The sequence below is a fragment of the Trichomycterus rosablanca genome, chromosome 20 (genome assembly GCF_030014385.1).
Source record: "Trichomycterus rosablanca isolate fTriRos1 chromosome 20, fTriRos1.hap1, whole genome shotgun sequence".
Lineage (NCBI taxonomy): Eukaryota > Metazoa > Chordata > Actinopteri > Siluriformes > Trichomycteridae > Trichomycterus > Trichomycterus rosablanca.
In genome coordinates, this window is record NC_086007.1 from 20,788,638 (window position 1) to 20,815,656 (window position 27,019).

A 27,019-nucleotide genomic window follows, 5' to 3' on the forward strand; every position below is an offset into this window, starting at 1 on the left:
GTGTTGTGTGTTTTAAAATTGCAACATTATGGCTCTTTATTTGTCACCCTCAATTAGATAACATTATGTAATAAAACACTATGGTCTGTTGCCCGGGATACCATCTCATAAAGTCTAGCTTAAATATTAAACATCAGTAAGTTATTATGGAGCGGAAAGGAGGAATCCAGTCTACAGAGCAGCCTTCAAGCTTCAGGTGTGCACCTTGAACCCTCGTATAGCCTGCGGTTCACACGTCCAGCCAGGACTCCTTCGAGCAGCACCATGAGATTCAACACAGGTAATAAAGTGTTGTTTAGAATGTTTTTTTGTTTTGTTTTTTTTTCCATTTCAATAGGTGTTTAATGTTTAGAACAAGCTAACCTGATATATCATTTCATATATCATTATCATTATTATTATTATGCAGTAAACTAACATTGTAATATACATTAAGAGTTACAATTATTAAATTACTGAACCAGCTTAAATCTGTTTATGTCAAAACGACATTAAAGGTCGATATTTGATTTGTTAGTGCTGTTAGGCTATATGTAAACAATGGATCTTCCAAAGACGGCCTGTGATTATAATTATAGACGTCAATTTGTGGGTTATACTCTACAAAAGAAGCAAAAGAACCAATTTCAGGGGTTATACCATGTCAAACATTAGATCTTTGTTATTACTGTTTATATACACCGACCAGGCATAACATTATGACCACTGACGGGTGAAGTGAATAACACTGATTATCTCTTTATCACGGCACCTGTTAGTGGAAGGGATATTTTAAGCAGCAAGTGAACATTTTATCCTCAAATTTGTTGTGTTAGAAGCAGGAAAAAATGGTGATTTTGTTGGCTAGACGACTGGGTCAGAGCATCTCCAAAACTGCAGCTCTTGTGGGGTGGTCAGTATCTAAGATGTAAAAATGTAAAAAAAACTATCAAAATGTAAAATGTTGCCATGGTGATGGTGGACGCTGGCGCATTTGGCTGCCGCTACCGTTACCGTATTTTACCGTATTTTATTGTATTTTTATCGTTTTTCGTTTTTATCTTTTTACACACCTTGTGGATCTATTTCTTTTATGTTACTTTTGATACTTTTATTTGTGCTTTTGATACTTTTTGTTCTTTCTACTGTACATCGCGTCTGCGGCCGGTGGTGAACGGTGGGTGAGTTTTCCTGGGATCGGCACGATGTTGATCTATTCCGTTGACCAGCTGAGGAAGTTCAACAATTGCACTACCCCATCGTGTATTTCAGTCATCAAACAGCTTGGACTCCTTCGCCGGCCTCGTTATATTCACAGGGGCTCCCGGAGAAAGCTTGTTTATTTTCGAAACGGTGACGCTATTCCATCCTTCTGGTCAGCCGTGCGCACTGTCGCTCCGCAAACACGTCATCAGAGCGCTGCTGCCTTGCACACCAGTAGCGGTGTAGTCTCCATGACAACGCTGTCCACGGAGTGGGATAGGAAACGCGGAGTGGACTTTGCAAATCTCCGTTCTCTTCCTCGTTCCTCACAGCCAACTACACAACAATACCACTTGAAAATGGCATTGCTTAATGTTCGTTCACTCAACACAAAAAGTACTGTACTTAGTGAATTTATATCTGACAGTGAACTAGACTTTTTCTGTCTCACTGAAACTTGGCATAAACCCTTGGATTATTTTACGTTAAATCAGACCACGCCAATGGGATACTCGTATATTGATGAACCTCGTATGGAAGGGCGAGGTGGTGGTGTTGCTGCAGTCTATAGGGATGATATTAAAATAACCACTTTGTCTTTTCCTGCTGCTCTTTCTTTTGAACACCTGGCTTTCAAGTTGTCAGGGCCTACTCCTCTGGTCACTGCTGTAGTTTATCGTCCGCCAAAGCCAAACGCTTCCTTTCTCTCTGATTTTTCAGATTTTTTAACCCAGCTTAGTGCCCTCTCATCCTCTGTACTGCTTATGGGTGATTTTAACATCCATATTGATGACAACAACTGTAAATTTGCCAGGGAATTTTTGGAATTGTTACAGTGTTTTAATTTCACACAACATATAAATTTTCCAACTCATAAAAAAGGTCATACTCTTGACCTTGTCTGCTCTACTGGTGTCCTAGTTCATCAGCCGTCCAGCCATGACCTTACTGTCTCTGATCATTTGACAATCATCATGGACATTGAGGTCACTAGGCCCATCACTAGAGCTAAACGTAAAATATCCTTCAGGAATCTTCAATATATCTCTCCCTCTGCTCTCTCAGATTCTCTTGTTAAAAAGATGTCTGTCTGTCCTGTACTGTCTAGTAATTCATCTGACCTTGTCGATTACTATAATGACATACTCGCCTCATGTCTTGATGAGCTGGCTCCTTTGAGAACCAAATTTGTTTCATTTAGTCATTCCGCACCATGGTACACAATTGAGCTTCACCAAATGAAATCCCGTAAACGCCAGCTTGAAAGACTTTATAAGAAAACCGGTCTAACAGTACATTATCAGATTTATTCTGATTATCTTCAACATTACAAAGACGCTCTTACGGCAGCCCGATCCACTTACTATTCCGAACTCATACATGCTGGATCAACAAATCCTAAGACTCTCTTTTCCACAATAAATAAACTTCTCAAACCAGTTGACAATACTACCAATTCCTTTACAGTTGACAAGTGTAACTCTTACCTCTCATTTTTTCAAACAAAAGTTGAGAATATCCACAATTTTCTGACAGTTTCCCCTGTCATCTCTGTTTCTCCGCCTATCTCACCTCAATTTATTACCCAGCCTCTGTCTCAGTTCTCACCTGTGTCTCATTTGGACCTATCTGAGATCTTGACAGGGATGCGAAGCTCCACTTGTGTTTTGGATCCTGCTCCATCAAAACTTGTTAAGGGTTGTTTTCCAGTTATCTCATCACTTATCACAGAGATAATCAATTCCTCTCTTAGTTCTGGCTCAGTCCCTCAATCACTCAAATTGGCTGCTGTTACTCCCATACTTAAAAAACCTGGACTTGACTCTAACATTATGAGTAACTTTCGGCCCATTTCCAATCTTCCATTTCTGTCGAAAATACTGGAACGTGTTGTTGTCTCACAGCTCAAAGATCACCTAAATTCCAATAATCTATTTGAATCATTTCAGTCTGGTTTCCGCCCCCAGCACAGCACTGAGTCAGCCCTCCTCAAAGTCACAAATGACCTTCTTCTTTCCTCAGACTCTGGACAAATTAATATTCTCGTCCTCCTTGATCTTACTGCAGCTTTTGACACCATTAATCACTCCATTCTTCTGTCCCGCCTTGAATCCTCTGTCAACATCACTGGTACTGCCCTTTTGTGGTTAAGGTCATATCTCGTAAACAGACAACAGTTTGTTAATATCAACAATTGTAGTTCTGCCATTGCTCCACTGTCCCAAGGCGTTCCCCAAGGCTCAGTGTTAGGTCCCCTTTTGTTTATTCTTTATATGCTCCCCCTTGGTGACATCATACGTCGGCATGGTTTACATTTCCACTGCTATGCTGATGATATTCAGCTTTACATCTCCTCCAAATCCATTAATACTGAACTTCACTCCACTCTGACAAATTGCATCACTGAAATGAAATTGTGGATGAAAGCTAATTTCCTCAAATTAAACTGTGAAAAATCAGATATGATCATCGTAGGTCCTACAACCCTGGCAAAAACCACAAAAAATTTTCAAATTACCATTGATAATGACACTTTGTCTCCGTCTTCTAACATCCGAAATCTTGGTGTAATTTTTGATAGCAACCTCTCTTTTGACCGCCATGTAAATCACATCACCAAAACTGCTTTCTTTCATCTAAAAAACATAGCACGTCTACGTCCATCACTCTCCTTTTCTGCCGCCGAAACCTTGATTCATGCTTTTATTACATCCAGAATTGATTATTGCAATAGCATCCTTTATGGTACATCTAACAAAATCCTAAAAAAACTTCAGTATATCCAGAATTCAGCTGCTCGCCTCCTTACTCATACTCGCTCCCGTGATCATATTACACCTGTTCTCCAAAAACTTCATTGGCTTCCCGTTGCTCAACGCATTCAATTCAAAATTCTTCTATTCACTCACAAAGCTCTCCATAATCAGGCCCCATCCTACCTCACCGACCTGCTCCATCATCACATTCCCTCCCGTAGCCTTCGCTCTTCTGAGGCTAACCTACTGTCCATACCCTCTAGGACCAAGCACCGGACCTGGGGTGACAGGGCCTTTTCCATAGCTGCTCCATCTTTATGGAATGTTTGGGGAGCAAACACCTACGAGATTGTCCTGACCTGTCCAAATTCAAGTCACTTCTCAAAACTCATCTATTCAAAATGGCATTTAACTTGTAACAACACGAAATAAATGCTTTTATTTTTGCTATTCTTTTTAATAGTTTTTATACTTAGATCACGACAGAAATGTGAAGTCCTAGATCCTAAAACTTGTAAAGTTTTCAGTTTCCTGATTGCATGTGAATCTGTCCTGTTTCTGTCTAATTTTAAGAAATTGTTCTATATTTGTTGTTCTCTCTCATAATTTAGCTAATTTTTAATGAACTGTCTTATGCTGCTCTCTTTGTTTTTATCTTAATTATTCTTGATGTTGATGTACTATTTTGATTTTGTACTATGATTTGTATGGTGTATGTACGTATTTGTTTTGATTATTTGTCTTATGTAAAGCGTCTTTGAGTATCTTGAAAAGCGCTATATAAATAAAATGTATTATTATTATTATTATCTACCAAAAGTGGTCCAAGGAAGGAACAGTGGTAAACCGGCGACAGGGTCATGGGCGGCCAAGGCTCATTGAGGCACATGGGGAGCGAAGCCTGGCCTGTACGGTCCGATCTAACAGACAAGCTACTGTAGCTCAAATTGCTAGAAGTTCCCAACACAACATTGGGAAGGTGGTCATAATGTTATGGCTGATCGGTGTATAATTAATTTCATTTTAAATATCAGCTACATGTCAGTGAGCATAATACTGAAGTATATTACAGAGGCAGTAAAAAATGTGCTAACAGAATTATAATATTATTATTTGTTTTTGATATTTTTGCATTAACAGGACCTGGGGATTTAACAGACTCGCCACAGTAAGTGACTTATAATAATGTATAATTAATACTTGTATTTATTATATGTGCCTAAATAAATGTAGATGTCCATTTTAGCTAGTGTTAGTTGGTTGTGTTCTTATTTGGGGGCACTGAACTGACCCGACCCGTAACGGCCTTTGTTGTCCGTGCTCTCTCTATAACTATGTTGTTTGCATTTTTTTTTTCCTTCCTAAACCAGGCGGGTTGGGCAAGTGTGAGCCTAGGGTGCGATTATGAATAATAATAATAATAATAATAATAATAAACACAAAGAAGACACACTGCTTCAGTAGAGTATCAAGTCTCAGGACCAAATCACCTGTGTAAATTACATCTCCATAACCATTAGCATAAAAATGTACATACACACACACGATACTAAAACATGTAGTAAAAGTTACTCAGGGTAACTTTTTATTTACATTCATGCAATTGCTCAGTGATTTTGGCAGTGAAGGGACTTGAACCCTTGACCTTCTGAGCAATAGTACAGTACCTTAACAGCTGAGCCAGCACAACGGCAGACTTGGCTACAGTGCCCTCCACAATTGTCACCCCTGGTAAATCAGTAAAATAAATACCATTATTATAAATTAAATAAACCGGCGACAGGGTCATGGGCGGCGAAGGCTCATCGATGCACGTGGGGAGCCGTGTGATTCGATACAACAGACAAGCTACTGTAGCTCAAACTGCTGAAGAAGTTAATGCTGGTTCTGATAGTAAGGTGTCAGATCAGTGTATTTATCATCATATCGAATAATAATACTGCATTTTAATTTCCATTTCATTCCATTAATTATTAAATAAACGACATTAAACTAGATTGTAAAATGATAGTAAAAGAAAATTTGAATCATATAGAATAATAGAATCATTTTAGACTGGATCTGGGATAGTTTGACTGGTACTTACAGATCTCTGACTCTAACCCCATTCAGCACCTTTCAAATCTACTGAAAAGCTCTCACAGAAGAGTGGAGGTTGTTATAGCAGCAAAGTTGGACCAACTACTTGTTTTTAGTATGATGTTTGCGTATTAGTTGTCAACAAACATTTAGCCATTATTTATTCTTTAGGAAGTTTACTTTTAATCCAAAAGAAGGCATTGACAATCCAGCCCTGGTTATCTCCGATGATGCAGGTATTTCTCTTTCTTAATCAATATAAACTATACATTTTTTAATGAAAGTTAGGCCGAATTTATGAGTATCGACTCAATTGCCCTCAGAGCCAGACCTGCGTCCGAAGTTATGCCTGCTGAAGAGAGAGGAGAATCAAAGCTTCGGCTTCTATCTACGAAAAGAGAGTGGCTGCAGGGGGCATGTGGTGCAGCAGATAGCCCCGTGGGGTGCAGCGGAGCGCAGTGGATTGAGGGATGGAGATCGCATTCTAGAGGTCAACGAGGATTTCGTGGACAACCAAGACTATTTAAAGGTAGAGTTTGGCATGGCTCAGATGACTTCTAATGAATCAAATTCTAAATGAATTACATTATCAATGTAGTATCAATGTAGTATCTCAACCCACAGGGGGGGCACAGTAAGACCAGAAGGGGGGGTCCCATTTTCCTCCCAATCTCAATTGCATTTTGCTCTCTCTCTCTACTGCTGCTGACCTCCACTTCTGACCGAGGAGAACCGTGACTAACACACCCCCTCCGACACATGTGCAGTACCCGACTGCATCTTTTTACCTGCATGAGACGAGTTCATATGAGGCTCAGTCTTGCGCATGGAGAGTCACTGATCTCCATTATCCCTCGCCTCTTATGCAGGTGGCATTGATCAGCCAGAAGAGGTCGTTATTGCATCAGTTATGAGGAATCCCCTTGGGGATCCAACCATGACAGACGAGCCAATCATTGTCCGTGTAGATGCCCTGCCTACTGGTGTGTTAGCATGTTTTACTTAGGGTCTTTGAGAATGGACAGTATTTGATTTCCAAGTGCCAAATGGATGGCACCTGCAAATGATTCCGATTCAGTTGTTTATGTAGATCCCACTGAGGTTGACCAGTTCACTATAAATAAACCCACTACATCAACCAAAATCAGAAAATACTAAGATATTCACCTTCATCATGGATTCATTGAATTTCCCATGAGCAAGAAGACTAACATTTGATGTCCTTGCTGAAAACATAAGAATTATATCATAACCCATGCCAAGGAGCATAAAGGGGTCTGATAGGTACACATTAGAAGCATCTTTAGTGATCTATAACATTTAAATCCATATAACAATCAGCCCTCTGTAAGCAGCTTTGGAAATTATGCATTCTGACAGGTGGTGCTGAAGGTACAAGCATCTGGGCTGCACCTGTATCTGCTGGTACTGAGCGCTGAAGAGTACGAGATGGCTGTAAATGACGGAATAGATCTCATCACTCTGACCAAGACTCATCGAGGTGAAGGTTGTACCAGGCCTCGACTCTGCCACATCATCAGGGAGCCTGGCCATGGCTTGGGATTCAGCATCAGTCCCATTGAGGGTATTGTGTTTAATTAGTAATTGTACAGAATTAACCATAATAGAGTATGCGCCATGGGAATGGACTCTTACCCTTTTCCTGTCTTCCTAACACTGGCCAGACCGAAATGTTTACAATCTTTATAGCCCATAGGAGGAACTCCCTACATACACTATATTGCCAAAAGTATTCGCTCATCTGCCTTGACACGCATATGAACTTGAGTGATTCCCATTCTTAATCCATAGGGTTTAATATGATGTCGGCCCACCCTTTGCAGCTATAACAGCTTCAACTCTTCTGGGAAGGCTTTCCACAAGGTTTAGGCATTTGTGAGGTCAGACATGTTGGACGAGAAGGCCTGGCTCACAGTCTCCGCTCTAATTCATCCCAGAGGTGTTCTATCGGGTTGAGGTCAGGACACCAAACTCGCTCATCCATGTCTTTATGGACTTTGCTTTGTGCACTGGTGCGCAGTCATGTTGGAACAGGAATGGGCCATCCCCAAACTGTTCCCACAAAGTTCCTTTCACTGGAACTAAGGGGCCGAGTCCAACTCCTGGAAAATAACCCCACACCATAATCCCCCCTCCACCAAACTTTACACTCGGCACAATGCAGTCAGACAAGTACCGTTCTCCTGGCAACTGCCAAACCCAGACTCGTCCATCGGATTGCCAAACGGAGAAGCGTGATTCGTCACTCCAGAGAACACGTCTCCACCACTCTAGAGTTCAGTGGCGGCGTGCTTTACACCACTGCATCTGACCATTGCATTGCGCTTGGTGATGTAAGGCTTGGATGCAGCTGCTCGGCCATGGAAACCCATCCCATGAAGCTCTCTACACACTGTTCTTGAGCTAATCTGACGGCCACATGAAGTTTGGAGAACGTTTGCAGAACGTACTATGCCACCACGATAAGCACTGTGAAATGGGACAGGGTTATCACTTCTCTAGCACTTCCAGATAAACATCATTACGATATCATTTTTTTCTTTGTGTATGCAGGAAAGAAAGGGAAATATTATTTGAACCCAGTGAATGATGGTCCAGCAGAAAGAGCTGGCATTCAAGCAGGGGATCGTCTGCTCTGGATCAATGGTACCATGGTGTCCAGACTAACACATTCAGCACTGATGAAAATGGTTGGTTAGGATGGTGTTTATGTGCTGTAGGTGTTTACCATGTTGCTGGTCTGTGTTTGTATAACCAACTTGGTTTTTTTTTTTTATCCTCAGGTTAAAATGAGTGGTGAATATGTTACCATGTTGGTGTTAGACAGCAGAAGTGAGGAGAGCTACGTACGCAGAAGGCTGCCAGTCCTTCCTGCTTTTGCCAGTGCTCATAACCTGCCTCACAGGCCAAAAACGCTTCACCTGGTGCAAGGACCACAGGGATACGGCTTCCTCTTACGGCAGGAGAAGCTACCTTCAGGGAATATTGGTACGACGCACATATTATTCCTTTGTGGTAAAAGGTGTGTGTGTAGACACTTGATACCAGAACACCAAACTCAGATGAGCGTTCCTCTAACCATAATTTGGTACGTCTAGACCAATGATATAGTGGGGGGGCAACTCTCTGCTGAAGGACCCAACAGTGACAACCTGGCTTGAACCAGCAAGCTTTTGATTACTTGTCCAGTACCTTAACCGCTAGACTACCACTGCCCAGCTTTACTATTAAACAGGCCGTATACGCCACGTGATTAAGTATGTTATATCCTACAGTGCACCTGCTGCGGGAAGTGGACCCAGACAGTCCGGCTGAGGCAGCAGGGATGGAGGATGGGGACCTGCCCCTGGCAGTCAATGGAGAGCAGGTGGAGAACTCAGAACACGAGGACATAGTCAGCAAAATACGGCAAAGTGGGCAGCAGGTCACGCTGACCACCATCTCTATGAAGGGCAGAGACTTTTACACCCAGGTGTGTGCAGAATTACAGTGCTTATGGTTGCAGGTCTGTGAACATTTTTATTTACGATGCAAATCCAAAAGTATGTAGACACCTAGTCCAAATCCAAGATTTTAAAGTGTGTCTGTTGGAGTTTTGATGAACAAGTATGGCTGGCTCACAAACAACATGTCAATTCATCAAGGGGATAGTCATTCTGGAACACAAAAAGGTTATTTTCCAAACTGCTGGCACAGTATATGTGTATTAGGTGTAGCAGTGTTGTTGGGTCAATGCTGTGAGAAGAATAGCGCTCCAATCGAAAATATCAAAAATATCTAACTTTACACCTATGTGCAGGTCAGTGATAGCTCAGAGGTTAAGACACTGGAATGGTTATCAGAAGGTTGTTGGTTCAAGCCCCACTATTGCCAAGTTGCCATTGCTGGGCCCCTGAGCAAGACCCTTAATCCTCAATTGCTTGATTGTATTGCTTTGGATAAAAGCGCCTGCTAAAGCAGCCTGTTGTGCTGGTATGAGTGGATCAGACACAGCAGCGCCGATGGAGTTTTTAAACACCCCACTGTCACTGCTGGACTGAGAATAGTCCACCAACCAAAAATATCCAGCCAACAGCGCCCCATGGGCAGCAGCCTGTGACCACTGATGAAGGTCTAGAAGATGACCAACTCAAACAGCAGCAATATATGAGCGATCGTGGTGGTTTTAATGTTATGGCTGTGTAGCTGTGATAAATTTAGCCACATGGGCTCATGAGCACTACCGTTGCAGCCTGAAGCTCTATTACGCCCAGTTCTCTGGGCCTGAGCTCATCTTACATGGACCGTATACAGTTGGAACGTGTGTTCGCCAAAGACGAACAGGACCGACCAGATCAGTGAAAGGTGCAAAAGCCAACATCTGTCCTGCCCACAGGCTGGGTAACCTGCACTTGTGTGAAGGTACCATTGACACTGTGGTGTATATTGGGATTTTAGAAAGACAATGTGTGCTGCTATAAAGCTGACACCTCCTGCCAATGCTATAACAGCATGACTTTGTAGACACAGAGTGCATGTGCTTGACTGGCCTGCCTGCAGTTGAAAATGTATGGCAGGTCAATAATAGGACAATCAGACAATGGTGACCACCACTTATATCAAGCAAAAAATCAAGCATTATATATTTTTAAAATAAACTGCACTGATTTACTGGTGTTTCCTCCACAGCTGGGTCTGTCACCTCTGTCGTTTTACGAACTAAAGATTCCACAAAGAGAGCGTTTCCCCAGGCTCACTTTACCACGTAAAGACCTGCACGCCAACCCGCTGCGCCCTCGACTGTGTGTCCTTCAGGAAGACGACGACAAAGGATTCGGATTCAAATTGGTATTCAGCCAGGATGAAGCTAGGACCTGCGTTGGCCAGGTGCATTGTTTTTTTCTCTCTGGAAATATTTTATTAACATTATAGGTCAGCAGGCACTCGGGTGGCACAGCGGTAAAGTATCATTCGAATCTCAGCTCTGCTGTTGGCCATCCGGGCACCCACAGTGACACGTCTGGCTTGTCCGGAAGAGCAAGTTCAAATCTCAGCTCTGCCATCAGCCGGCCGGGTGGCTTGTCGAGAGGAGGGAGGGCCGGAGGTATTTCTCGTAACTGCTTCAATTGCGACCTCTGCTGGCTGATTGATAGTGCCTGCACAAAACACAGGGATTAGGCGCTCAGGTGGGCGCACCAGTACTCGTCGGTTCGAATCTCAGTTCTGCCGAAGGGGATTACTCATAACTGATGCAATTACAACCTCTGGTGGCTGATTGATGGTGCCTGCACAGGGTGTGTCTCTCCGTACACAAAGGTAATCTGCACATGAACTTGCCTTGTGCAGGTGAAAAGATGCAGTCGGCTACTGCACGTGTCGGAGGGGGCGTGTGTTAGTCACGGCTCTCCTCAGTCAGAGTGGAGGTCAACTCATCTGGACGGTCCCCAACATCAGGGGATAACGGAGATCTGTGCATGATTCTCTGTGCACCATATGGGTCCCCATATAGACCAGTCTGGTGCTGGTAAAAAGAAGCAGTTGGATACTGCACCAGTGTCCGTGAGGGAGCGGATTGTGTTAGTCAAAGCCCTCCTCAGTCAGCAGTAGAGAGGAAATACGACCGGGTAATTGGATACGACCAAATTGGGAGAAAAATTGGGGCAAATCACTAAGCCCTCTTGTTTTTCTTCACTAGGTCAAAGCTGGACGTGCAGGTGACAGAGCAGGACTGCGGGAGGGAGATTTACTAGTAGAAGTGAACGGGCAGAACGTGGAGCAGGAGCACCTCGATGAGGTAGCAAGGATCATTAGGAAGGGAGGCAGCCCTCTTTCTCTGCTTGTAGTGGAGAGGGAGGAGTTCAAAACAACAGGCAGCCTGCCAACCAACCCAGCAGAGATACTGGAAAGCACACAGGTGAGAAAACACACCCATATTAAGTGTAATTGTTTTTTATATTTATTTATTTATTTTATGTTTATGGGCACCCAAGTGTGTGTGATCCAGGGTTCAAATCCATATCAGTGCCATCGACTGGTCAGGTGTCTAAATACAGTGATTCCAAGGAAACCCGACCCACCGTGACCATGACCAGGATAAAGTGGTGGCATCATTATGCTGTTGATTTCCTTACGTTGCAAATATAGCCTCCATTCTTCATATTGTAGTAATGGTGATCAAAGTAGCAAACCGTGACTCTTGAACAGCTGGGGTGTTCTAGCGGGTTTTACCACTGCGCCACCCAAGCGCCCCAAACAGTTTAATATTGGTTTAACTGCAAAATAAAATTAAATTACATACGTTTTGAAACTTGTCATAAAGTTAGCAATAAAAAAGCCCACCTTTGAATGAATTAAATTTTGCCCTCTGAAAATTATAGCTGGACCACCAATCAGCAACAGCAGAGGGCGGGCTTTAATTTAACCGTTCACATTCTAACACAAATTGAATAAGCAGGTATGAAGGATTTACTTGCTTAGATTTGTATTTGTTTAAATGCTGATTGTCAGACTATGAGTAAATAAAATGAAATTAAAATTGATCACTGGCTGGCATGGAGGCATGTTAGATGGGGATAAGGAAGCCCAATTTTGAATGATAGATTCCAGAGTCCAATGGCAGTGTGGTTTACACCAGTTTAACTGATTTGAGACTTAATCAGACCTAATAAGTGACACATAATTATTGATTTTCGGCTTTAGCAATTGTTTTATCGTCCCATTTTCCCTCTTTTCTCCCAATCTTGACGCTTGCACCAGTTGCTTGCTTTGACTGAGGAGAGCCGAAGACTATCGGGTGCCCCCTCTCCATCACGTGTGCCAGCCGATTCTCCAAGAGAGCTGTATCCCTGTGCTGTTCAGTGCTGTGCTATCTCCCTCAGGCACAACCAATTGTACCTGTTGGACTCCCGGTGTGAGCATGTGTGTCCTGTTGCTTCATGACTGAGCTGTTCTTACTACTAAAAGTTTCCAGTCTGTTAAGGCAGGCAGTTGAGAAAATGACTTGTTAGAAAGTTGGCATCCTAATTACGGTGCTCTTTGGTGTTCTACTGCCATCGTTTGTCTATGGAGAATGCAGCGCCCTACATAATATGCTGACCATCCTACTGATTCCTTGGCGGCCCAATAAAATTCATACAAATGATTCTTTTTTATGAATACAGTTGACTTACCCTTGATGAAATGAAACACAACTTGGCTTATCTGTAGGTTTTATGGACAATGATTTTCTTGCAGGTTTCAGATTCAACACAAGACTGTTCTGTATAGACGGCTATGAACCGGTACACAGAAAGGAATACGAGAAAAGCTGCTGTGTCCTCTACCTTCTACTGGAAGGAGTAAAAGCGTTGCTATAAAGGTAGCATGAATTCACCAAAGAAATGTCAATTTTATCAGCTCCACATACCATATACAAGCACTTTGTAGTTCTACAATTACTGACTGTAGTCCGTCTGTTTCTCTACATACTTGTTTACCCTGCTTTCACCCTGTTGTTCAATGGTCAGGACCCCCACAGGACCACTACAGAGCAGGTATTATTTGGGTGGTGGATCATTCTCAGCACTGCAGTGACACTGACATGGTGGTGGTGTGTTCGTGTGTGTTGTGCTGGTATGAGTATATCAGATACAGCAGCGCTGCTGGAGTTTTTAAACACCTCACTGTCACTGCTGGACTGAGAATATGCCCTGTAACCACTGTTGAAGGTCTAGAAGATGACCAGCTCAGACAGCAGCAATAGATGAGCGATCGTCTCTGATTTTACATCTTCAAGGTGGACCAGCTAGGTAGGAGTGTCTAATAGAGTGGACGGTGAGTGGACACGGTATTTAAAAACTCCAGCAGCGCTGCTGTGTCTGATCCACTCATACCAGCACAACACACACTAACACACCACCACCATGTCAGTGTCAATGCAGTGCTGAGAATGATCCACCACCTAAATAATACCTGCTCTGTGGGGGTCCTGACCATTAAAGAACAGGGTGAAAGCAGGTTAAAAAAATATGTAGAGAAACAGATGGACTACAGTCAGTAATTGTAGAACTACAAAGTGCTTCTATATGGTAAGTGGAGCTGTAGAAACAAGGAGGTTGTTTTAATGTTATGGCTGATCAGTGCAAATATATATGAATATACACATATAGATGGAACAGATATTTCCATATTACAAACCCCATTTTCAAAAACAGTTGGGACGTTTTGTACAATGCAGTAAAAAAAAGAATTTTGAATGTAATCTTTATTTAACTGAGGAAAGCAGAAAGAAAAGATTTCCAATAATTTTACTGATCAACTTAATAGTATTTTGTAAACAGAAACACATTTAGAATTTGATCCCTGCAACACACTCCAAAAAAGTAGGGACAGAGGCGTGTTTACCACTGTGTTCCATCGTCTTTGCTATCAATGAGACTTTTTAGGGCACCCAGGTGGTGCAGTGGGATATTGCGCTAGCACACCAGCACCGAGATTCTGAACTCCTCGGTTCGAAACTCGGCATTGCCACCGGTCGGCTGGGCACCATCTAGCGGGCACAGTTGGCAGTGCCTGCAGTAGACATGGTTCTGCTAGGGTGGGATGACCGGACTATGTGGGTGGGGTCTTCAAATGCTGTTAAGAACCCTGATTGGCAGGCGCATGTGCAGAATGCATAAGTGAAAAAGGGTTCCGCTAAGGGCTGCACGGGGGTCGGAGGAGGCGTGAGAAGCAATATACCCACCTCAACTGCAATCAGGGATCCCCCAGCAGTGAAAGACAAACTGACTACGCTAAAATGGGAGAAAATGCATAAAGAAAATAGGAAAAAAAAGAAATAGGGTTTGTACTTGCAATAGTACAAACAATGAAACAGGTTTGATTTTATTCAGTATTCAGTATTCAGTATATAAAAGTGTACATCATTATTTTATTTAGTCCGGACATTGTGCAATCAAACATGATTGAATGTTTAAAAAGAAGATTTTCCATTTGGTTAGTGTCATTCTTTGCTTCAAGCTTGTCAGGTCATTGTATTCATTAGTTTGTTTAATTCCCTCATTCATTTATGGTCTTTGTGGAGGAAGAAATGTTGGACATTTAAACTTCAATTCTAATTGAAATGGATACATAAAATACAGCCTGAAATACATTGTGACTAACCGTTATTCATTTTTGTTGTTTGTGTCTTGAAGACCATTCTCGATTTCTGTAAATATAAAAGTTATAAACTGTTATTATAAAGTTTTACATTGTAACATGCAATTATATTATATTATAATAATTATTTCAATGTATAAAAGTATTAAATTATACAACCACAATCAAAAAAAAGTTGGGACAGTATGGAAAATGCAAATATAATAAAATTGCAGTGTTACTTACATTTACTTTGACTTTTATTTCATTGCATACTGATTTGGGGTTGTAGCATGACAGTAGTACTTTACATCAGTGTTTGATTTCTCACCTGTAAGAAAGTGATCGATTTGCTCCGTGACTCTTTCAGTATCTTCAATGCTGAAGCACATGGGGGGTTTAAATTTGATGACGTTGTCCCATGATCCATCAGTGCTCAAGCATATATGCTTCTCTTTTAGCCTGGGGGAGGAAAAAAGACATTTCCTTTGATCTTAAATGTTTAATATTTTCAATGATTTCACTAAGTAATGTCATTGTATATTTTAAATAGAAGCACATTTAGAATTTAATGCCTGCAACACACTCAAAAAAAGTTGGGACATAAGCAAAATGAGTGAGAAGTTACAGTGTTTTAAACATCCAACAATAAGCAGGTGAATTGGTAACAGGTGAGGGAATCGTGATTGGGTATAAAAGCAGGATCACAGGATCCTTGTTTCTACACACTTTGTCCATTTTATCAGCTCTACTTACCCTATAGAAGCACTTTGTAGTTCTACAATTACTGACTGTAGTCCATCTGTTTCTCTGCATGCTTTGTTAGCCCCTTTTCATGCTGTTCTTCAATGGTCAGGACCACTACAGAGTAGGTATTATTTAGGTGGTGGATCATTCTCAGCACTGCAGTGATTTATTTAAAAACTCATACCAGCACAACACACACTAACACACCACCACCATGTCAGTGTCACTGCAGTGCTGAGAATGATCCACCACCTAAATAATACCTGCTCTGTGATGGTCCTGTGGGGGACCTGACCATTGAAGAACAGGGTGAAAGCAGGCTAAAAAGTATGTAAAGAAACAGATTGACTACAGTCAGTAATTGATAAAGTGGACAGTGAGTGTAGAAATAACAGTACACGATACTGTGAAAAGATTCAGGTAATCCAGAGAAATCTCAGTCTGTTTAGGGTTAAGCCTGAAACCATGGATGAATGTGCCTGACCTTCGAGTAACTTTGACTCTTATTTTGCCTCTGTCCTGACTTTTTTGGAGTGTGGCTTGGGCTTAAGGATACTTCAGAAAACCGTTGTCACTTAACACAGTCCAGCACAGCATCAAGAAATGCAACCTGAAACTCGGTTACGCAAAGAGAAAGCTGTGCATCAATTCTATACAGAAGCTCATCTCAGAAAGACATCTGAGGTGTCATGAGTCCACATTTCTGCTTGGTTTTGAGAAGATAAATAGGACCATCCAGACTGTTATCAGCGAAAAGTGCAAAAACCAACATCTGTCATGGTATGAAGGTGAATCAGTGGCAGCCCATCAGTTTCACCCTGAATATTGAACCAATTCATCGTAGCGCAACACTCACTCCATTACTCACTTGCAGCTAGTAAGGACGTTTTTGGAAGGTAGGAGGAACCTGACCCTAGGACCTACTGTTTGGCACCCAGTCTTCCATTCAATTAAACATGAATAAATATGTAAGCATCTTATGTTTTATCATTTCTCACCTCCGAACGAGCAGCGCTGCCTCTTCTGTTGCTGGTGTTAAAGCCATTCGGTCTTTAACCAGTTCAAAGCCAACAAAGAGACCGACACCACTGCACAGACAGGACAGTAAAACATTGGTCATAATAATACAAATGAATTACAGCAGTTATATGACATAATATCTTGTAAGTGAATTTTTTAGTAGGCAAAAATTGTAGAATTAATGCAGCTGTATTTAAAATAATAATAAACAATAAAGTAATAATAAAGACCACATTGTGTGAAAAGTCTTGCTGTTAATCTAAAAGGTTAATTTTACAAATGCTTTTTTCTGCATGGCAGCTTCTGGTCCCATGGTTTTTTAAAGCTCACTTGACTGTGGACAGTGTAAGCTGTGTGTGTCCAGCTTCTTATTTGGGGCAGACCTGCTTTGGAGTGTTTCTTGGATTCTATTTGTGATAGACAAGTGTTATAGACTATAACAGACAGCGTAATAGACAACTGTTATAGACAGCGTAATAGACAACTGTTATAGACAGCGTAATAGACAACTGTTATAGACTGTAATAGACAACTGTAATAGACAGTGTAATAGACTGTAATAGACAGCGTAATAAACAACTGTTATAGACTGTAATAGACAACTGTAATAGACTGTAATAGACAGCGTAATAGACAACTGTTATACACTGTAATAGACAACTGTTATAGACTGTAATAGACAACTGTAATAGACTGTAATAGACAGTGTAATAGACAACTGTTATACACTGTAATAGACAACTGTAATAGACAACTGTTATAGACTGTAATAGACAACTGTAATAGACTGTAATAGACAGCATAATAGACAACTGTTATACACTGTAATAGACAACTGTAATAGACAACTCTTATAGACTAATAGACAACTGTAATAGACTGTAATAGACAGCGTAATAGACAACTGTTATACACTGTAATAGACAACTGTAATAGACTGTAATAGACAGCGTAATAGACAGCTGTTATACACTGTAATAGACAACTGTAATAGACAACTGTTATAGACTGTAATAGACAACTGTAATAGACAGCGTAATAGACAGCGTAATAGACAGCTGTTATACACTGTAATAGACAACTGTTATAGACTGTAATAGACAACTGTAATAGACAACTGTAATAGACAGCGTAATAGACAGCGTAATAGACAGCTGTTATACACTGTAATAGACAGCTGTTATAGACTGTAATACAGTGCCTTGCAAAAGTATTCAGCCCCCTTGAACTTTTCAACCTTTTGGCACATTTCAGGCTTCAAACATAAAGATATGAAATTGTAATTTTTTGTGAAGAATCAACAACAAGTGGGACACAATCGTGAAGTGGAACGAAATTTATTGGATATTTTAAACTTTTTTTAGAAATAAAAAACTGAAAAGTGGGGCGTGCAATATTATTCAGCCCCCTTGCGTTAATACTTTGTAGCGCCACCTTTTGCTGCGATTACAGCTGCAAGTCGCTTGGGGTATGTCTCTATCAGTTTTGCACATCGAGAGACAGAAATTTATGCCCATTCTTCCTTGCAAAACAGCTCGAGCTCAGTGAGGTTGGATGGAGAGCGTTTGTGAACAGCAGTTTTCAGCTCTTTCCACAGATTCTCGATGGGATTCAGGTCTGGACTTTGACTTGGCCATTCTAACACCTGGATACCTTTATTTGTGAACCATTCCATTGTAGATTTTGCTTTATGTTTTGGATCATTGTCTTGTTGGAAGATAAATCTCCGTCCCAGTCTCAGGTCTTTTGCAGACTGCAACAGGTTTTCTTCCAGAATGGTCCTGTATTTGGCTCCATCCATCTTCCCATCAATTTTAACCATCTTCCCTGTCCCTGCTGAAGAAAAGCAGGCCCAAACCATGATGCTGCCACCACCATGTTTGACAGTGGGGATGGTGTGTTCAGGGTGATGAGCTGTGTTGCTTTTACGCCAAACATAACGTTTTGCATTGTGGCCAAAAAGTTCGATTTTGGTTTCATCTGACCAGAGCACCTTCTTCCACATGTTTGGTGTGTCTCCCAGGTGACTTTTTATAGATATCTTTGAGAAATGGCTTTCTTCTTGCCACTCTTCCATAAAGGCCAGATTTGTGCAGTGTACGACTGATTGTGTCCTATGGACAGAGTCTCCCACCTCAGCTGTAGATCTCTGCAGTTCATTCAGAGTGATCATGGGCCTCTTGGCTGCATCTCTGATCAGTCTTCTCCTTGTTTGAGCTGAAAGTTTAGAGGGACGGCCGGGTCTTGGTAGATTTGCAGTGGTCTGATACTCCTTCCATTTCAATATGATCGCTTGCACAGTGCTCCTTGAGATGTTTAAAGCTTGGGAAATCTTTTTGTATCCAAATCCGGCTTTAAACTTCTCCACAACAGCATCTCGGACCTGCCTGGTGTGTTCCTTGGTCTTCATGATGCTCTCTGCGCTTTAAACAGAACTCTGAGACTATCACAGAGCAGGTGCATTTATACGGAGACTTGATTACACACAGGTGGATTCTATTTATCACCATCAGTCATTTAGGTCAACATTGGATCATTCTGAGATCCTCACTGAACTTCTAGAGTGAGTTTGCTGCACTGAAAGTAAAGGGGCTGAATAATATTGCACGCCCCACTTTTTAGTTTTTTATTTCTAAAAAAAGTTTAAAATATCCAATAAATTTCGTTCCACTTCACGATTGTGTCCCACTTGTTGTTGATTCTTCACAAAAAATTACAATTTCATATCGTTATGTTTGAAGCCTGAAATATGGCAAAAGGTTGAAAAGTTCAAGGGGGCTAAATACTTTTGCAAGGCACTGTATACAGCGTAATAGACAACTGTTACAGACTGTAATAGACAGCGTAATAGACAACTGTTATAGACTGTATTAGACAGTGTAATAGACAACTGTAATAGGCAACTGTTATAGACTGTAATAGACAGTGTAATAGACAACTGTAATAAACTGTAATACACAACTGTCAAAGACTGTAATAGACAGCATAATAGACAACTGTAATAAACTGTAATACACAACTGTTATAGACTGTAATAGACAGTGTAATAGACAACTGTTATAGACAACTGTTAGACTGTAATAGACAACTGTCAAAGACTGTAATAGACAGCATAATAGACAACTGTTATAGACTGTAATATACAGCGTAATAGACAACTGTTATAGACAGTGTAATAGACAACTGTTATAAACTATAACAGACAACTGTTATAAACTGTAATAGACAGCGTAATAGACAACTGTTATAGACAACTGTAACAGACAGTGTAATAGACAATTTCTATATTATATTTCTATGCCAAGAGTAATAAGTTGCCATTTTTCATTGAAACTGTGATAAGCAGTCTGAGCAGTATTGCACTCACCGCACGTCTCCAATGATTGGGTGTTTAGCCTGAAGCTGTCTGAGAAGCTTGATCAAATGATTGCCGACACGAACAGCGTTTCCTCTCAGGTCCTCTTTCTCAATCACATCTAATACTGCGAGGCCAATCGCACAGGACACAGGGTTCCCCCCAAACTGCAGAGACAATATGTTCAACACAAAACCATGGCTGTGCAGATAACTTATAAAGATATGAGATAAAAAACTCAATATAAAAGCTTCTTACAGTGTTAAAATACTCCACTCCATTGGCAGTAAAGGCACCAGCTATTTCCTCTGTGGTAACCACACATGCCAAAGGATGCCCATTGCCCATGGGTTTGCCCATAGTCACAATGTCAGGGCAGAAGTCGTCACCCTGGAGCTGAAAGGCCCAGAAGTGGCTTCCAACACGGCCAAAACCGGTCTGAATTTCATCAGCGACAAACACCCCACCTGCAGCCCGGACATACCTGCCAAAAAAATTGGTCATGTGTCAATTATCCAGTATAAATAGTAATACAATAATAATAATGCAATATGAGCAACTGGAACAAAAGCACCCATCTCCAGATCATTACACCTTCCAAAACCAAACTTGCAGCGTACTGTTTTCCTATGTCCAATGGCTGTGTGCTTTACACAATTGACATTTAGCATATGGTAAACTTCGTGCTGCTGCTTAGCCATACAAAGATGGCCTAATATAATTGGAACCATATCTATCTATCTATCTATCTATCTATCTATCTATCTATCTATCTATCTATCTATCTATCTATCAGTTGCTTTGATGTTGACACATGTATTACTTTTGTTTGTATTGGACACATTAAACACAATATGAAAGAAAGCCCGCCAAACAGAAATGGACTGGACAAAATTATCGCTACCGCTGGGATACAGGGTTCAAATTCCCAGCTGTGCTATCAGCTGACCGGGTGTCTGCATATGGTCATGAGTGGCTATGTCTAAAGGGATGGGGATGGCCAAGGTGTCGAAATGGATTGGCATTGGGGAGGTTACTGCATTGCTCCCAGTGATTTCAGGAAACTGGGCTCACCACAACCCTGACCATAATAAAATGTTGGTAAAACATGAAAAAAACCCTCTAAATTCTAATTTAAATTCATCAAAAAAACAACTTACAACTCATCATTTGCTTTATCCTGGTCAAGGTTGGGGCCTTGGCCATCCCCATCCCTATCCCTTTAGGCATAGGACAGGACGTAGAAATAATATGAGTTTGCTAAGAAGACTAAGGACACCTACTGTGCAACTTTTTGACAGTATCCAGGTGGCAGGAGGATCTGCCCAGCAACACTGGGTAAGGACTCCACAAAAAAGGCTGAAATCTATAAACAAAGGGTACAATTCTGATTACAAACTATATACTGTTAACATGAAAGTTTTTTAAAGCTTCAGATCATAAATATTAGTGGGTTTGTTTGTTTTTTCTCTGCATTTTCCCCTCTTTTCTCCCATCGTGCTATAATGTCTGTAATCTTCTAGCACTTGCACCAGACTGTGAAGTCTCTTTAGAGTGCTTATTCAGGCCAATGGCACAATTAAGACTCAGAGGTCTCAGAGGTGCAGGGCTAAGCCATTAGACTACTTAAAACCCAAAACAACAAACCTTTCTGCCTTTCTTGAGCACGTCATCAATAACATTCTTCACTTCTTCAGCATAGGCCTGAGCCGGATCAAGATGATCCCTTCTGTAAAGCCCTCTGTAGGTATCTGGTATTGGTGCCTGCATGAACACAACTCAATTTTAATATGTTTACAAATGTAACAGTAATGGAAATTCTGTGTAGGAGGTGTTTATTACACACCACATGAACCCACTCTTTTTGACCTTCCAGCTTCCGGAACTTATAAGGACTGATGTCGATGAGACTGGTGAGATGGCCATGATACGCACTTAGGAAAAGAAAAAAGGCAAGGCTGACTATCATATATGTAAATTAGTATGTATTTAACTTAACGGACTAGATAACATTAAAATTCTGAATTCTTACTGGTCTAGAACTATAACATCCTCATTTTGTGTATATTGCCGGGCCAATCGCAGGGCGAGATCATTCGCTTCTGAGCTTTAGAAGCAAAGAAATATCACATAACATATCTACAGCAATATCATAATATTAGTGCTAAATTCAGCAAACGTTCTTACCCCGAGTTGACAAAGTAGAAGACACAAAGCTTACTGGGCAGCGTGGCTGCGAGCCGGTCTGCATACTGCACTATATTGTCATGGAGGAACCTGGTGTTTGCATTAAGGAGCTCCATTTGCACAGTGGCAGCCTTAGTGATGCTGGGGTGACAGTGACCCACTGCAAAATACACATCAGACCCCACTGAGCTTAGATCTGTTTGAAAAAGATTAAAGTTCGTATCATGGGTACATGAAAAAGTACATGCCGTGCTGCACGTTGCTGATGCAGTCTAAGTACTGTGTCCCATTTTCATCATACAAATACTGTCCTTGTGCTCGAACTATTTTCACCGGGTCGTGAGAGAAGAAGAGTCTGCATGACTGCCTGAAACACAGATAAGAGGGTTTTAGGGTGTGTGCATAAAATATGTCATGGTGGTCTTGGGATTTTAATGATTACTAATCCTAAATCCTTATTATTTATTTATTAGGGTTTTAATAAATAACATTTTATAAATAAATAATAAATGTATAAGAACAATAATAATACATAAATAAATAATAAAAATTAAAATGTAGTAAATAAATAATAAATATATAATAACAATAATAATAAATAAATAATAAAAATAATTAATTTAATAAATAAATAATAAATATATAACAATAATAATAAATAAATAATAAAAAATAAAATTTAATAAATAAATAATAAATATATAATAATAATAATAAATAAATGAATCATAAAAAACATAATTTAATAAATAAATAATACATGTATAATAACAATAATAATAAATAAATCATAAAAACATAATTTAATAAATAAATAATAAATATATAATAACAATAATAATAAATAAATAAATAATTAAAAATTTAATGTAATACATAAATAATAAATATATAGATTATAAATGATAATAATAATAAATAAAATTTGACTATGTTTTACACACTTTGGTTACATTCACAGGGGCCTGTGGTAGCCTAGTGGGTAGGGCTTTGGGCTATCAACCGGAAGATTGGCGGTTCAAATCCTGGCTCTGCTATGTAGCCACTGTTGGGTCCTTGAGCAAGGCCCTTAACCCTGTCTGCTCCAGGGGCGCCGTAAGTTGGCTGACCCTGCGCTCTGACCCCAGCTTCCAACACCAGCTGGGATATGCGAAGAAAGAATTTCATTGTACTGTACATCTGTATATGTATATATGACAAATAAAGGATATCTTTCTTTCTATCTTTCTTTCTTTCATGACAGAAATGGTAGATTCAGAAGATTCATCAGTTCAATTCTGGACAATTTTGTATCTCCAATTCACCGCACTTGCATGTCTTTGGACTGTGGAGGGAAACCGCAGACACAGGGAGAACATGCAAACTCCACACAGAAAGGACCCGGACCGCCCCACCTGGGGATTAAACCCAGGGCCTTCTTGCTGTGAGGCGACAGTGCCACCCTCCATGCCACCGTGCCGACCCAATTCCTTATTACTTATTATGATTGACTACAGCTGGCAACTTTTATGTGACCATATAAATAGGATAAGTTTGACTGCAGCCATTAAGTAGTACAGGATTTTTTTTCCTGCAAACTTTACATTACCATGAGCTTAGATCCTGACATACAAGAAGGAAGGAAGCTCCTGTTCCAGAATTAACATGTTAAAGCTTTACTGAAATTTGCTGCTGGTTTGCATGAAAACCTATAATGACTGTTGACAATTTAAGCAGCTTGTACTACATGGAAGGCCTGTGGTGTTCTTGTTTTGTGTCTTCCCAGCCCTGTAGGTATCTCAGTGGGTAGCATTGTTGCCTCACAGTAATAAGCAAACATAACCAACTATTCCTGGCCTTGGTAGCAATGTTTTATGTTCCATGTATTTTATACAGTGCCTTGCAAAAGTATTCGGCCCCCTTGAACTTTTCAACCTTTTGCCACATTTTAGGCTTCAAACATAACGATATCAAATTGTAATTTTTTGTGAAGAATCAACAACAAGTGGGACACAATCGTGAAGTGGAACGAAATTTATTGGATATTTTAAACTTTTTTTAGAAATAAAAAACTGAAAAGTGGGGCGTGCAATATTATTCGGCCCCCTTGCGTTAATACTTTGTAGCGCCACCTTTTGCTGCGATTACAGCTGCAAGTCGCTTGGGGTATGTCTCTATCAGTTTTGCACATCGAGAGACAGAAATTTTTGCCCATTCTTCCTTGCAAAACAGCTCGAGCTCAGTGAGGTTGGATGGAGAGCGTTTGTGAACAGCAGTTTTCAGCTCTTTCCACAGATTCTCGATGGGATTCAGGTCTGGACTTTGACTTGGCCATTCTAACACCTGGATACCTTTATTTGTGAACCATTCCATTGTAGATTTTGCTTTATGTTTTGGATCATTGTCTTGTTGGAAGATAAATCTCCGTCCCAGTCTCAGGTCTTTTGCAGACTGCAACAGGTTTTCTTCCAGAATGGTCCTGTATTTGGCTCCATCCATCTTCCCATCAATTTTAACCATCTTCCCTGTCCCTGCTGAAGAAAAGCAGGCCCAAACCATGATGCTGCCACCACCATGTTTGACAGTGGGGATGGTGTGTTCAGGGTGATGAGCTGTGTTGCTTTTACGCCAAACATAACGTTTTGCATTGTGGCCAAAAAGTTCGATTTTGGTTTCATCTGACCAGAGCACCTTCTTCCACATGTTTGGTGTGTCTCCCAGGTGACTTTTTATGGATATCTTTGAGAAATGGCTTTCTTCTTGCCACTCTTCCATAAAGGCCAGATTTGTGCAGTGTACGACTGATTGTGTCCTATGGACAGAGTCTCCCACCTCAGCTGTAGATCTCTGCAGTTCATTCAGAGTGATCATGGGCCTCTTGGCTGCATCTCTGATCAGTCTTCTCCTTGTTTGAGCTGAAAGTTTAGAGGGACGGCCGGGTCTTTGTAGATTTGCAATGGTCTGATACTCCTTCCATTTCAATATGATCGCTTGCACAGTGCTCCTTGAGATGTTTAAAGCTTGGGAAATCTTTTTGTATCCAAATCCGGCTTTAAACTTCTCCACAACAGTATCTCGGACCTGCCTGGTGTGTTCCTTGGTCTTCATGATGCTCTCTGCGCTTTAAACAGAACTCTGAGACTATCACAGAGCAGGTGCATTTATACGGAGACTTGATTACACACAGGTGGATTCTATTTATCACCATCAGTCATTTAGGTCAACATTGGATCATTCAGAGATCCTCACTGAACTTCTGGAGTGAGTTTGCTGCACTGAAAGTAAAGGGGCTGAATAATATTGCACGCCCCAGTTTTTAGTTTTTTATTTCTAAAAAAAGTTTTAAATATCCAATAAATTTCGTTCCACTTCACGATTGTGTCCCACTTGTTGTTGATTCTTCACAAAAAATTACAATTTCATATCGTTATGTTTGAAGCCTGAAATGTGGCAAAAGGTTGAAAAGTTCAAGGGGGCCGAATACTTTTGCAAGGCACTGTATATACACTGATCAGCCATAACATTAAAATCACCTCCTTGTCTCCTAGTCCATCTGTTTCTCTACATTCCTTTTTAGCCTGCTTTCACCCTGTTCTTCAATGGTCAGGACCCACACAGGACCACCACAGAGCAGATATTATTTAGGTGGTGGATCATTCTCAGCACTGCAGTGACACTGACATGGTGGTGGTGTGTTAGTGTGTGTTGTGCTGGTATGAGTGGATCAGACACAGCAGCGCTGCTGGAGTTTTTTAAATACCGTGTCAACTCACTGTCCACTCTATTAGACACTCCTACCTGGTAGGTCCACCTTGTAGATGTAAAGCCAGAGACGATCGCTCATCTATTGCTGCTGTTTGAGTCGGTCATCTTCTAGACCTTCATCAGTGGTCACAGGACGCTGCCCGGGGCGCTGTTGGCTGGATATTTTTTGTGTCAGTGAGGTGTTTTAAAACTCCAGCAGCGCTGCTGTGTCTTATCCACTCATACCAGCACAACATACACTAACACACCACCACCATGTCAGTGTCACTGCAGTGCTGAGAATGATCCACCACCTAAATAATACCTGCTCTGTGGTGGTCCTGTGGGGGTCCTGACCATTGAAGAACAGCATGAAAGAGCATGTAAAGAAACAGATGGACTACAGTCAGTAATTGTAGAACTACAATGCTATGAAAATACAAGCTCCAATTATACAGTCACAGAAAAAAAAACATTAAAAAGCACAAATGACTAAAAGGTTATTATATTAATGTCTTTTAACAAGTATATGCAGATTTTCGACTTGTGCATTTACATACATACTCATAACCATGCCAAGATACCAAAAAACGTAAAACAAAAACGTGCCAACCATACCCAATCAATTTTTTACGCATTTCTAAAGTTTGCTCCTTCTTAAAAGCTTCCTGAGTCATTTTTAGCCTTAAAAGTATTTTATTTTCTGTTAATTTCGGTTAAACTGCGCCGCTATTTTTGCCCTGTCAGCAGTGGACTTCAATTCTTTCAGCCTGACGTAAACAGCGATTTAGGTTGCGTCCCAAATTGCAAACTAGTCACTAAATAGTGCACTAAACACATCGCTGGAGCAGTG

At 40.8% G+C, this 27,019-nt stretch overlaps 2 protein-coding genes across 7 annotated transcripts; one reads left to right on the forward strand and one right to left on the reverse strand.

Annotated features, from left to right (window-relative positions):
* Nucleotides 1–183: 183 nt before the first annotated feature.
* On the forward strand, nucleotides 184–12,931 carry nherf4a (NHERF family PDZ scaffold protein 4a). The gene is made up of 11 exons (XM_063016490.1): nucleotides 184–280; nucleotides 5,079–5,106; nucleotides 6,189–6,253; nucleotides 6,341–6,546; nucleotides 7,398–7,602; nucleotides 8,592–8,728; nucleotides 8,822–9,026; nucleotides 9,314–9,510; nucleotides 10,707–10,904; nucleotides 11,713–11,931; nucleotides 12,896–12,931. The coding sequence occupies exons 1-11, from the start codon at nucleotides 265–267 to the stop codon at nucleotides 12,929–12,931; spliced, it is 1,512 nt and encodes a 503-aa protein (XP_062872560.1). The 5' UTR covers nucleotides 184–264.
* phykpl (5-phosphohydroxy-L-lysine phospho-lyase) lies at nucleotides 10,732–26,934 on the reverse strand. Of its 6 annotated transcripts, none has more exons than XM_063016889.1 (13): nucleotides 26,785–26,934; nucleotides 22,692–22,810; nucleotides 22,444–22,603; nucleotides 22,289–22,363; nucleotides 22,103–22,190; nucleotides 21,904–22,020; nucleotides 21,540–21,622; nucleotides 20,515–20,740; nucleotides 20,269–20,423; nucleotides 16,880–16,969; nucleotides 15,466–15,596; nucleotides 15,159–15,204; nucleotides 10,732–11,173 (listed from the first exon to the last, which is right to left on the reverse strand). In XM_063016889.1, exons 1-12 carry the CDS (start codon nucleotides 26,841–26,843, stop codon nucleotides 15,161–15,163), a joined length of 1,347 nt encoding a protein of 448 aa, XP_062872959.1. In that variant the 5' UTR covers nucleotides 26,844–26,934; the 3' UTR covers nucleotides 10,732–11,173; nucleotides 15,159–15,160. The 6 variants fall into 6 exon arrangements, with proteins under 6 accessions (XP_062872959.1, XP_062872958.1, XP_062872961.1 ...); XM_063016888.1 differs by lacking the exon at nucleotides 10,732–11,173 and adding an exon at nucleotides 14,906–15,068; XM_063016891.1 differs by lacking the exon at nucleotides 10,732–11,173 and adding an exon at nucleotides 23,388–23,583 and having other exon boundaries at nucleotides 14,906–15,204; nucleotides 26,785–26,870.
* Between the last annotated feature and the right edge of the window lie 85 nt (nucleotides 26,935–27,019).

Bases quoted from the DNA above. Each gene is read 5' to 3' on its own strand.
- nherf4a (XM_063016490.1), top strand. The intron at 6,547-7,397 runs GTAGAGTTTGGC...GCATTCTGACAG, and splicing joins ACAACCAAGACTATTTAAAG to GTGGTGCTGAAGGTACAAGC. The intron at 10,905-11,712 runs GTGCATTGTTTT...TTTCTTCACTAG, and splicing joins CTAGGACCTGCGTTGGCCAG to GTCAAAGCTGGACGTGCAGG.
- phykpl (XM_063016889.1), bottom strand. From the start codon at position 26,843: ATGACTCAGGAAGCTTTTAAGAAGGAGCAAACTTTAGAAATGCGTAAA. The intron at 20,424-20,514 runs GTAAGAAGCTTT...TTGTCTCTGCAG, and splicing joins GAGTGGAGTATTTTAACACT to TTTGGGGGGAACCCTGTGTC. The intron at 16,970-20,268 runs GTGAGTGCAATA...CTGTCTGTGCAG, and splicing joins CCAATCATTGGAGACGTGCG to TGGTGTCGGTCTCTTTGTTG.